We start from the raw sequence: 12,931 nt of genomic DNA on the forward strand, positions 1-12,931 counted from the left end.
AGCCGCATAGCTATTTCCACAAGTTTCATTTTTACTGTACCTTCGTGGCTTACTTTATAATATGATAATAAGGATACATCTCTGCTTTCCCACTTAAGCCTGATTTACACTTCATTGTATAAACACAAAGCAGCACGTTGTGAGCCTATGCATCTGCTATTCTAGCTGCGCGACGCAGTCATATGACAATTATACAGTACATTTTGCCCATATAGGCCCAGGCTATTTTTGAGAATTTTCATCTATAATACCATGCTTAAAAAAGGGACACCAGGTTAATGCATGCTGGGCAAGACCTAATAGCCGGTTTAACTAAACGGATTTACCGGAATTTGGCAGAAGTACCGCCCATGGAAATGATGTTGACACTTTTTTATCTGTTTACATTCTGATTCACAGTGTTGTGATTGGTCTCAAAAGATCGTTGCCGGGGGAAATACGTACGACGGAAGTCCCGTCCCTATAGAACTCTGCATTAAATCGCTTTAGTTTGAACATACTATTGGTCCGACTGTCATTAGACCGACAACCTACCTCAAACCCTAACCCTAACCGCAAGCACGGGAGCAGCGCATACTCGGCCGCACTTCCGACCGTTGTTTCCGCATGTCGGTCCGTTGGTGTGTCTAATCTGCGTGTGCATCCCCCAGGCTTTTCTCTTCGCAGATGAGTAAAGGCTGGGAACGAGGCTATGGTTAATGTCGTTTAACTTTAACATGTTATACTTGCAATAGCTCACATTGTGTGTCATGGTGCATGCCGTAAGTCCAGACCAATCCACCAATGATTCGCCATGCAACTCCTTGCAACATGCAACCACAAACAAAGAGCTTTCAAATGATCTGAAATCTGACATAAGATTACCAGTGATCTCAATGTCCCAACAAATGCACAGGCATCACAGTTTTTTTTTCTCCATCTACGCCTGCAATGCTGATGTAATGACCGTGATGAATGACAGTATACGTTCGCTTCTGAGTAAAATGCCTTTGCTTTCATTTCCTCTCTTAATCAGAACACAATGCCGATAAAATAACCCTGTTTCTTGCAATTCAGGCATCATATTTCATCAGCGTTGCTTGGAAGCAATTTCACTTTCCTTGAAACTTTGATGCGAAATCTACATTAGGCTGGGTTTGAACTCGGGGCATTAATTCATGGCGTGTGCCACTGACGTGGAGTTTATGGGGAGGAGAGCTTTGAATAAGTTTGAACAAATTATCTCTTACAATAGCATGCATGCACACACACGCACACACGCACGCGCTCGCACACACACACACACACACACACACACACACACACACACACACACACACACACACACACACACACACACACACACACACACACACACACACACACACACACACACTGAATAAATGGATGGCTACATTCAGCCCGCATGTGCAAGTGCGCTTAGAAGGCCCATACTTTGCATTCAAGTTGTTTGCTTCCCCTCCTAATTATACTGATAAGGCATTCCCGCCCATTACTCCACCCTCACTATCCGGAGAAAAAATATATAAATACACATCCTATTTAGTGCTTGGTTAGTAAAATAATAGATGGCTGTAATCTATTAGGTTATTAGAATGTAAATTGCCTGGGAAGAAACAGTAGGGAGAGGGGGGGATTGGGGTGGGGGGGGGTGGACGCAACGCATCTTGAGCCATAAACAGTAACTTAAAAACATAATGGCAAGTAGATTGTTTAATGAGTAGAAGCACAGAGATCTATCATCGCATGTGAAATACTGACAGTCAAGTGCTGCATCTCATTGAATACATAACTAGATCATGGTGGTCGTCTGCCCGAGGCCTGCATAATGCTACTGTCTCTGGTGGCTTCCATCTTTGCTTTGGTCCATTGCACCTCTCTTAAAGGAGCGCTTCGCCCATTTTCAACTTTATTTTCACATAACTGCCGGTGTTTAAACCTTTGTAGTGTATACAGTACACATTGGCTGTTTGAAACAAGCTCACAACATGTTGCACCGTGTTGTGAGCTTGTCGATCTGCTATTCCCCCCCCCCCCAAAAAAATGACAAATATGTACACAAAATGTACACAAATCTAAATCTTGTATGGGCACAAATTATTTTCAGATGGGGTGTAGAACAAAGCGAGGGCTTGCAACTCACTTTAGGATGAGTTGGTCTTTGTCAAGGGTCTGCGGACAAATACATATTATTTTGGGGGTCCTTGAATGTTTGAGAACCACTGGTTTAAACAACATTAGGAAGGAAGCCCAAATAACCAAATTACACTTTAGAAACGAGCCCAAAAAACCGCAACTACCAATATTTAACAAGCGACTTTTCAGAAAAATAAGTCGCTTATAACAAGCATACATGGCAACACTGATAACTGGTCCATACTAATGAGCGTATATATGACACATTGTCTACTCTATTGGCGGGCTTATGCACAGTTCAGAAACCTGCCTACCAATGACATCATCAATTGATTCCAAGCTAATGGAAACTACAGCCGTTCTCTGGAAGGTTAGCATTCTGAAATATAAGCCATTGTTCTATTAGCATTAATAAAAAAATAAAAAGTTTGAAATCTTGTTTGAAATGGCCAAATATGCCAAGTGACAATGTTTCTGAGCTGTCCACAGCCCACCTCAGAGACAGACCGAGTAGACAGAAATTGTGCCATCTTTTGCCTGATGAAAAATAGATGGTGTATAATACAGTAATACAGTGTGCAGATGATTTTATTCTCTCCACTATAATGAGAGCATTGGTGAGGACCAATTATATGAAGACCTGTTGAAAATGGGTGAAGTGCTCCTTTAAGCCTGATTCATACAGACAAAACTATAGCCGATCTACAAGCTCACAGAGCATCACATCCACCACGCGGCGTGAGCTTATAGGTCAGCTAGTCGTCGTTTTCTTCCGTCTTAGCTCAGCGGTATATAGAGATTGCATGAGAGGGAGACTGCAGATTCAAATCCGCTCATACAGGGACATACAAAGCTCACGGATTGCAGCTTTAAAAAAAAATCACCCGGTTCACACACTTCTAAGTGGACTTCCCCCTCCATCTCCTCGTCTTCCCTTTTCTTCTCCACTTAACCCTCGCGCTGCTCCTGCTTCCATCTCAGCCCTGTGTGTGTGTGTGTGTGTGTGTCAGATGAAACGGGCTCCAATCCCGGGCTAAGCTGTAGCAGCTAGATATGGAGGTGAAATTAGCCTGTGGCTCTGTGGACCTGACCCGCTCACTGACCCCCCCCTTCCTCTCCCCCCTCCCCCCTCATCTCCATGTCACTCTGTCCCGGTACTTCCGTCCAACATGGCCCCACTGAATCCTGGCAATTTGCTTTACAGCTCCAGCGTTTAAATGTTTAATTGGGCCATCCATGCTGCGATGTGCGTGTGTGTGAGTGAGTGCTGAGTGGTGAGGCCACGGGTTGCGCGATAGGTGACGTGGGTGGTGGTGGTAGAGTAGTGTGCGTGTGTGTGTGTGTGTGTGGAGTAGGGTGGGACGGGACAGCGTGACCCTAGCAAGAGGTCACACATCTGACCTGTCATCGCCCTGTACGACCAGAGTTGGACTAATGCGGCGCTCAGGCCTTAAAGCACTTGTGCATAGTTACCATTAAACACAGATCCATACAGCGCAGTCCGCATAGTCGCTCTATGTGAGTGATGGAGACGAGCTCTTTGAGAATGCACTTACACATCGTGAACGTACACACACATGCACACACACACACACACACACACACACACACACACACACACACACAAGCATGGCACAGGCCTGTGTACGCACACAATGTCATCATGCCATGTAGGCATGTATGGCTTGCACGCACGCACGCATACACGCACGGTAGCACACACACATAGGTGAGACAGAGAGACAATCTCTCACACACTCGGCCCCCCCCCCACAGGTTTTCCTCTCTCCCACTCACACATACATATGAAGAGCCTACTCCCCCCCCCGAACATGAATAACGCAAATGTATTCAGCTCAAGTCCTCCGAGCTGGAAAATAAGATCAGTCAGCGAGCCTTTGACCCTTGCCCATGGCTGTACGAGCATGTGACAGAGAAACAGAGAGAGAGAGAGAGAGAGAGAGAGAGAGAGAGAGAAACCAATGTTGCCATGTCCGCTTATTATAAGCGACTTTGGGCTTGTAAATATTGGTAAAACTAAAATTGTGTAGTTTAAACAATTGTTTTATGTCATGGACCCCCACATTCATGTGTTAATTGTCCACGTATGATTCTAAAAACAATTCTTTTTTTCAAAAATATGTCAAATTTTTTACCGTTTCCTCAAGACTTTTCGGGAAATAGGCGATCTACAAGCTCACAACGCATCACATCGCAGCACATTCTGAGCTTGTAGATTCGCTTTTGTCAAATAGCCGATGTATATAGGTTTAAAGTAGTAATGTGGTCGCTTTTTTGAGGCTTGTTTTCATAGACCTGGTTGCTTTATTTCTCTCATAAACACAGAGAGAGAGTGAGAGAGAGAGCGCGAGAGAGACAGACAGACAGACAGACAGACAGAGATAAGAGACACAGAAAGAGAGAGAAGAGCATGCAGTTGCATATGTGAGCGCCTCATGCATTATGTGCGGCTGTGTCTCTGTGTGTCGGTACTTGTTAATGCACGCACATGCGCGTGTGTGTGAGCGTGTGTGTATCTATAAAATTTGATAGGCCTGCACTGGCCCACGCTTCGGGGGATTGGCTGGCCGCAGCTATATCAGGAAAACGCTCTTATTAGCTGCAGCGTTTACATCCAGTGCACTCCGTTAGCTAACTACGCTATTGGCTGGACATTATTCATGGTCACCCCCCCTCTCTGTTTCATCAGCCACTGCCTTGTTATAGCGGGAGGACACACACTCATGCACACACTCACACACATGCACAAGAATATTACGCACACACGCCCACAGACACACACGTGTATACAGTACACAAGTGCATACACATGCACAGAGATTATATGCACAGAACCACAGGCATAATGTACAATACATAAAAGTGTGTTTGTGCGTGCTGACATGCACGGATTGCACGCACATGCACGCTCACGCACTGGCTGACTCAGTTCATCTTAGTTCGTTAGAAAAATTACTCATTTAGGAATGACGCTATTGCTTCTAACAGTTGTCAAATGAGGGCCGGGGGCCAAGGATGCCCTTTTACAAATATATACTGTATGTCTCGTTATCGAGTGGTCTTTGGGCACTTTGAGTACAATGTAATGCTTTTCAATATTTCTTCACTCCGAATGACTGTGAATGAATGGTACAGTAAACCAACATGATTTTCCTTCTAAAAAGGAATCGATACGTATGGATAAATGACTGCTTTTACCCCGGTCAAGTTGGAACTACAGTATATGATCAAACTGGACACAAGTTGATGCGGTATCTACAGTATGTACACTTCAAGGTTTGATCAAGACTATTGACCAGCCTGACGGAACTATAGACACTATTTGAATAGGCCTGACTAACACATGGAGGAATGCTGGTCTGCTGGTGCTTTGCTCATCTTTGTGAGAGACAGACATACTATGGCTTTATAATACACAGTGTATGACATAGGGGTGGGACGATATGGGCACCTCACCATACGATATCTGTGGCGATATTAGGTCCTCGATAATGATAATACTACACAGTGTATGACATAGGGGTGGGACGATATGGGCACCTCACCATACGATATCTGTGGCGATATTAGGTCCTCGATAATGATAATACTACACAGTGTATGACATAGGGGTGGGACGATATGGGCACCTCACCATACGATATCTGTGGCGATATTAGGTCCTCGATAATGATAATATCACAATGTTCGATATATTGCAATATTCAATATTGCAAGAGATTTCATCAACACTATATCACGATATCTGTAACTGAAAATGAAAAGACAACCATAAAAGGCAAAAATCTGGAATTATGTAGGCCTATTTATTCCAAAAATTTAAAACAAGATATTCTTTTGTGTCACAAACTGGTCATGAATCTTGCCTCCGCCAAACAGCAACTTTGCAACTTGTCCACAACCTATTACTATTTACTACTAGTACTAACTAACCAATATCACGATATTGCCTAAGCCCTCTCTCCTCCACCAGCCCAGCTCAGCCCCTGCTGCAGGATATGAGATGCTGATCAGATTTCTATAATCAATTTACCAGAGCAGGAGGTATAAATCCTGTCCATTCACTCCTCACTGGCCTTCCTTCTTCTCTCCCCCGTCACCCCCCCCCCCCCCCTCTCTCTCTCTCTCTCTCTCTCTCTCTCTCTCTCTCACACTCTCTCTCTTTCTGTCTTTCTACCTCTCTTCCTCCCTATCAGCCCTCTGCTTATAGTCAGATGAATAATTCAGCAGCCGATGTGGTGAAAGGTGGAGTAAACAAGTCTATTGCCTAATATCCCGAGAGGCTGCCAAAGGAGAGACGAGTGAGGGGAGAGAGAGATAGGGGTGTGTCTGTGTGTCTGTAATTCTGTATGTCTGTGCGAGTGTGTGGGTTAGGGTTGTGGGGGGTAGCAGGGGGTGGTGTGTGTGTGTGTGTGTGTGTGTGTGTGTGTGTGTGTGTGTGTGTGTGTGTGTGTGTGTGTGTGTGTGTGTGTGTGTGTGTGTGTGTGTGTGTGTGTGTGTGTGTGTGTGTGTGTGTGTGTGTGTGTGTGTGTGTGTGTGTGTGTGTGTGTGTGTGTGGGAGAGCAGAGAACGTGAGTGCGGTGGATGGGAGGCAGTATCTATTGAGCACGGACATCCACACAGCCTATCCTGGAGGCCTGCAGTCATTTGCACTTAGATTGACCCCAAGGTTGCACCAAAATGCCACTGCCAGCTTTTACTACTACTCCCCCACCCCCCATTCTCTGTCTCTCTTGAGCCACACACTGGCGACCATAAATAATGAAATCATACAGTGAAACGCAGCACCTGTGTGTGTGTGTGTGTGTGTGTGTGTGTGTGTGTGTGTGTGTGTGTGTGAGAGAGAGAGAGAGAGAGAGAGAGAGAGATGGAAGAGAGTTCAGGGTCCCTGCTTTTCTCAGAGGCGAGAGTTCCTCAAACAAAAGAGAGGATAAAAGCAGAGGGTACTTCAAGCCGTTGTATAATACAGGCTGCACGACCCCGCCTGGGCCGAGCAATGCCGCAACAGAATAACTCTATTCAGGTTTGGAGTGCAGAGTAAGTAGCTTTTGTTTCAATACCCTCAAGCAGGACCCGGACTAAACATGAGACACATGCAAATAAACCACAACACACCTGCCATTTGCTCAGCAAATTCAATAGAGTAGTGAATTTTCCGGATTAGTTTTATGTGACCGCGGCAACGGCCATCATACCCTGGAGTTCTGTTCAATGGTTATGCAAGTGGAGCTTAATAAATGCAGTGGACTTTAGCCTGCCCCAAAACTTTCATCATTATTCAGAAAATTATTGTGTGGAGATGACATTTCAATATAACAATTAGAACATTAGTTAAAAAGTCATGGGTTGAATTGGGTGAATATGTTTTCTTCTCAGAGCTGTGATATTTATGAGGACAGTTGATGTGCTTTGTATGAGTGGGAAGGTTCACATCTGAGTGTTGAGGGCTCTTCATCATGAGAGGTTTCCACACATTTGTTGTGTGTGTGTGTGTGTGTGTCAGGGTTAGAAATTAACTTTGTGGGTTATTAAACATTGTTACAACTTAAACGTACTTAATGAGTACAAATCAACTGAATTCAGTGCTATTCTTTAAAACAACCTTTGGCTTTGGCATGATCAACTCTTATATGACTCCATGTTAAAGCCTCAAGGCCTATTCATACTCCAGTTTTAGGTGATAAAAAACGACAACATGATGTCACACCGTGGTGGTCAGTGCTTCACTGCTCACCGTGGTGGTCAGTGCTTCACTGCTCACCGTGGTGGTCAGTGCTTCACTGCTCACCGTGGTGGTAAGCGCTTCACTGCTCACCCAAACACATCTCTCTGTTTTTACATCCACCGAAACGTTCACCTAAAACTGTAGTATGAATAGGCCTTTAGTGCCATGATTTCGGAACATTTTCTGTTTTTCTTAATACTTCTTCTTTTGTGTGAGAATGTTTTGCCTATGTCTTTTCTCTTTGCCATTGTGAACTGCAGTTCCACTGGCACACAAGTGGAAAAGCGTGGACTGACATATCAGGAGTTCAGGACCATGTCATGTGTTATCAAATTAATCCGTTTTTTGCCAATTAACTGATTTTGAGGGCATAATGGTCCATTTTCATTTTTTTTCTCCACACACTTAATTTGTGTGTAATTTGTGTGGGTGTAATTTGTGTGGGTCTACTTTGTGTGTGTGTACTTTGTGTGTGTGTGTGTGTACTTTGTGTGTACTTTGTGTGTACTTTGTGTGTGTGTGTGTGTGTGTGTGTGTGTGTGTGTGTGATGAGTTGCTGTGCAGGTGTGTACGTACGAGCATGGGAGATGTACTCACGGGCATGGTCTGACTGCCGTGGAGGGCACTGATTGCAGACTGGGCTTCGGTGTGTGTGGAGAACTTTACAAAGGCACAGCCTGAAAGAGACAATACACACGTTGAAGAATAATTATCGTCAGTGCACAAGCAAAAAAAGGGACAGAAATTGTGCCTTTTATTAAAATCCACAAAGGGAAGCACGTCAAAACATTGTAGAGAAGCACTGGGAGACTCCCTTTGCACAGCAGGCTGCCCCACTCTAGGCAGCAGGCAGGCAGACAGGCAGGCCAGGGCTGCAGGCAACAGATTTCACTGATGAAGCAGAAAAGCACGCTATTTAGTGCCACATGCCTGTCTGTGCATATTAAATATTAGCTAACCTTGCTAAATTCACAATATGTTAAAGAGGACTACCCCTCGCTTCAAGACCTACGTGGCAATAACACACATATTTGGGAAATTAATGTATTCCTCAAATTCACAAGGTGCAGAGTCAAAGTTTTAATATAATTTAGCCCTCTAGCTATAGGATCGTTTCAAATTATGCTGAGCAGTCGGCTGCGTAAATGTGACCTTCCAAGATGTTTGAGCTTCAACAACAAATTAGCTTCATTTTGTAGTAGTAAAGTAGTAAAACAGTTTTGAATATTAAATTGTTGGCCTATACTTTGTTTTGGTTTCTGGTGAGGCATTGATTATTGTCACTTCCTTGTAAGAGTCCAGATTTCTCAGGAGGCACTGATTGCAACTCTTTCTCTTTCACTCCATTTCTTCAAATGATTTATCCATAGCATCATATCCTAGCAAGTTCTCTTTCAGTTTTCCCAAGCAACATTTTGAAGTCAGCAAGCTAAAATGGGGAAATTGGGAGTTCTACTGAAGTAAAAAAAATATGTATATATAATTTTAAAACTGCATTAGAAAACACTAATGGACAGGATGTGTCATTTGCAATCCAATATTTTGAGCGGTTCAACCAAGAGAGCAGAATAGAGTACTTCTGATTTAGACTTAAGCCTCAGTTATACTTACAGTAGTTGCGTGTAAAAAATAGCCGATGTACAAGCTCAGGACTCGCTGTGCTGCGGTGCGTTTAGAGCTTGCAGATCGGCTATTTCCAGTGCGCGACACTGCCACGCAACAAAGTATAAATCAGACCTAAGAGAGCACACACAAATCTTGCTGGAGCTGCTGCAGCAGCAGAGAGAAATTCTGTTCAACTGCTTTTCTGCTACGCCCGTTCTCTCAGCAGGGAGCGCCGGAATTGTTTTGACGTCCATCTTTCCCTCTCTTACTCCAAAAACCACTGCAGAGTCAGATCGCTCCAGCTTCAAGCCCCCACAGATATAATTCCACAATAAGCCCTGCGCTGGTGAATGGGTTTGAGAGATGTGAGAAACCACTGTTCACTTTGCTCTTTGCTGCTTGTCAGGGGGAATTGATGTCTCCAAGTTTTTGGCTGTCTAAAAAAGTAGGGGGGGGGAAGAAAAGAAAGGAATAGAAGAGGCCCTGCAGACCAGTGCACTGCAGTGTCCCTGTTCCAGAACAATCCTCACATTTATTTAACTCTAAGAATGTAGAAACACTAAGAGTTACCATTAAATAGACACTGCAGTGTCCCTGTTCCAGTACAATCCTCACATTTATTTCACTCTAGGAATGTAGAAACACTGAGAGTTACCATTAAACGGACACTGCAGATTTTATTGTAAGGTCAGAAGTAGTCATGTGTTCATAAGAAAAATATCCTGTACTTCTGAAATAAGTGAATACGAATGGCACGATGCCCAATGGCATTCATTCACATACTGTAAATACTACAACATGTTATTGACGACTCTTTGACTTTGTAATTATATCCACAAAATAGCCTCATTAGTATTTATGTGGTGCACGACGCAGCTGTAAATAGTCTATCTTGCTATTTGAAGTTTCTGGCCTTTAGTTTGAGGGCACTAAGCGTTAATGTTTATCGGCAGAGCAATTGATGGGTTGGCAAGTTTGACACGCAGCAGTGGCACCGCTACAGCTGGTGCTGACAGACCTAAAAGCTGGGCCTAATGAAAAGGGACAATCCACCATAAGGACATTGACCTTTATTGCACTTTACATCTGCATTTTATTTTCGACCAGTGTGCCTATTGATTCTATGTGGCTTTGTATATAAAGGGGAAGAGGAACAATGTTTGTTTGGCCAGTTAGATTGGAATATTAGAAATATTACTGACACACATACATCAGCACACATGCGCTATCGAGAGAGTTACAACACTCCCACCATTGTAAACGGAAGAATATTCATATAGTATTCAATATTCATTCATTTATTGCCAAAACCATCTTGGAATTAGTTTCAGTGTGCTGAGAGATAACAAGAACAAGAAGAATGTGGAAGTAATGCTTGCCATCGGGCAACCAGTAGTTCCAATTCCAAACACTGCTGTGTGTAGTTCCAACATTGAAGCCTAATTGGTGTTGATGAAGCATGTGTGATAGCTGAACCATGTAGTCGTGGCGAGAACAAAGTGTGTCATTATTCTCTCTTTCAATCTCTTTCTGGGAATGAATGTAGTCTCTACAGGGAGACAATCTCCTGGAAGCAGGACCTTACGGGTCCATTTGGTTCCATTTGTTCACTCTCAGAGTTACAGTAGGCTACACACCCCTAAGGGTCCATTTGGAACCCCCTCGAGGAACCACAAGGGTCCCTGGACCCCAATTTGAGACCCACTGGCGTAGCAGAGTCTTCCCAGTGAGCCAACATCATCAGCATCCTGACTGTGTTTGACCAGAATGGAACACAACCTTAATTAACCATCATTGGTAACACCTATGACAGAAATAAGGAATAGGCACAATTTCTTTCCAATACAGAGAAGCTATTGTACATTGTAAAAACATCGCTGTTTGAAGGCATTAGAATTATGTTTTTTTGCATTGTGTACAATTAGCGTGGAATCCAGACTGATTTGCTCTGTTCAGCGGACCATTTTTCTCACTTTGCCTGACCATGCATGGTCCTATTTGACTCGTATTTCCATATGTCACCAATTACGTAGGCAAGTCAGGAAGTCACTTATGTTTTACATCGCAAGTACCAACCCTTAAAAAATAAATTATGCTTGTTCATAATATATTTTTAATATTTGTCTTTCTTTTTAACCCGTGCCCCCCCCCCTTTGTGCTGTATTTTTAACCTTATTGTATGCCTGTATGAGCTGTGGGATCATCTTAATTTCCCCTCTGTCTGTCTGTCTGCCTCTGTGACCCCCAAATGGGAACCGGTTCAGTTATTTTTGGTTCTTAGTCCATGAGCCAGAGTTCTAAAATTGGTGGGAAGAACTAGACTTATATTAAATTGTTTATACGATCAATACAAGTAAATTAATACATGATAACCCTTCCACAGTAGTAGCTTTTTCATATTTTTGATTATTTTGCATATTTTCCTACATAATGCCTCATTTGCATATTTGAAAATGTAAAATTTGTGATACAATAAATCATTGTCTTCGTGTAAGTACTCAACTGGGGAAGTTTCATGGTGATAACAATCTAATATAGGTATGGTTTTGCCCACTAAATTCATAATAACATTCCAAATTTTGGAGCTTTGGCTCATGGACTAAGAACCAAATAGAACTGAACCAGTTCCCATTGGGAACCAACCGTTGGAAAAGGGGCCTGTCTGTGTCTATATCTATCTATCTACTGTATCTATCTTGATCTGAGTGAAAGCGGAAGATTGTTCCAGTCAGATAATATAGGGATGTTGTGTATGTTTCCGAGGCTCCAAGGCTACAGTGGTCTCACTGCTCCATTGTTTTTGCATCATTGGACACTATGGTTCCTAGTTCCTACCTTTGCTGTTTCCATCAGGACCTCTTAGGACCGTGCACTCCTCGATGACTCCGTAGGGCTCAAAGAGGCGGTAGACATCCTCCTCTGTCTGTTGTTTGTTCAGCATCCCCACGAACAGCTTCCTGTCTTCTGGAACAAACAGCAACAAAAGAGGTTAACACTGCAATTCAGGCCTTTAGTTTTAATACATTAAACATTATTGTAAACCAATCAGACCAACGTATTATGGTAGAGCAGTGATTCTCAACATGTGGGTAACGGGGCCTGCTGGTGGTCCGTGAGGGTAGTGCAAGTGTGCCCCCAAATAATTGGGAAAACACTACAATTTTAATAATATTATGACATATATAAAAATATATATGTGTAGAAACAATTTCATGGTATTTCTTTCTTTAAAACCTTGACAAAAGGCTCTAAGGCCAGCGGTCCGGGCACCTATAGGCTCCAATGTAGCCTCGCGTTGACCCGCATTGTGGGTTCGACGGCCTTTGCTGCGTGTCACTCCCCGTTTCCTCTACCTACTGTACTATCAATAAAGGCATACAAAATACATCTTCAAAAACTAATTATATATACAGGTACTATATATACCCTACTATTCCATTGAGA

General features: G+C 43.3%; 1 protein-coding gene across 1 annotated transcript in view; it reads right to left on the reverse strand.

Moving 5' to 3' along the window:
• celf5a (cugbp, Elav-like family member 5a) overlaps positions 1–12,931 on the reverse strand; it is a gene marked incomplete at its 5' end in the record, with an annotated part of 314,066 nt that overhangs the window by 47,617 nt on the left and 253,518 nt on the right. The window contains 2 exons of the mRNA XM_083767674.1: positions 8,480–8,559; positions 12,323–12,451. Of these exons, the coding sequence (XP_083623800.1) occupies positions 8,480–8,559; positions 12,323–12,451 (209 nt within the window). The remainder of the gene's footprint in view (positions 1–8,479; positions 8,560–12,322; positions 12,452–12,931) is intronic.

This window comes from Protomyctophum parallelum (genome assembly GCF_964188405.1).
Source record: "Protomyctophum parallelum genome assembly, chromosome: 6".
NCBI classification, from domain to species: Eukaryota; Metazoa; Chordata; class Actinopteri; order Myctophiformes; family Myctophidae; genus Protomyctophum; species Protomyctophum parallelum.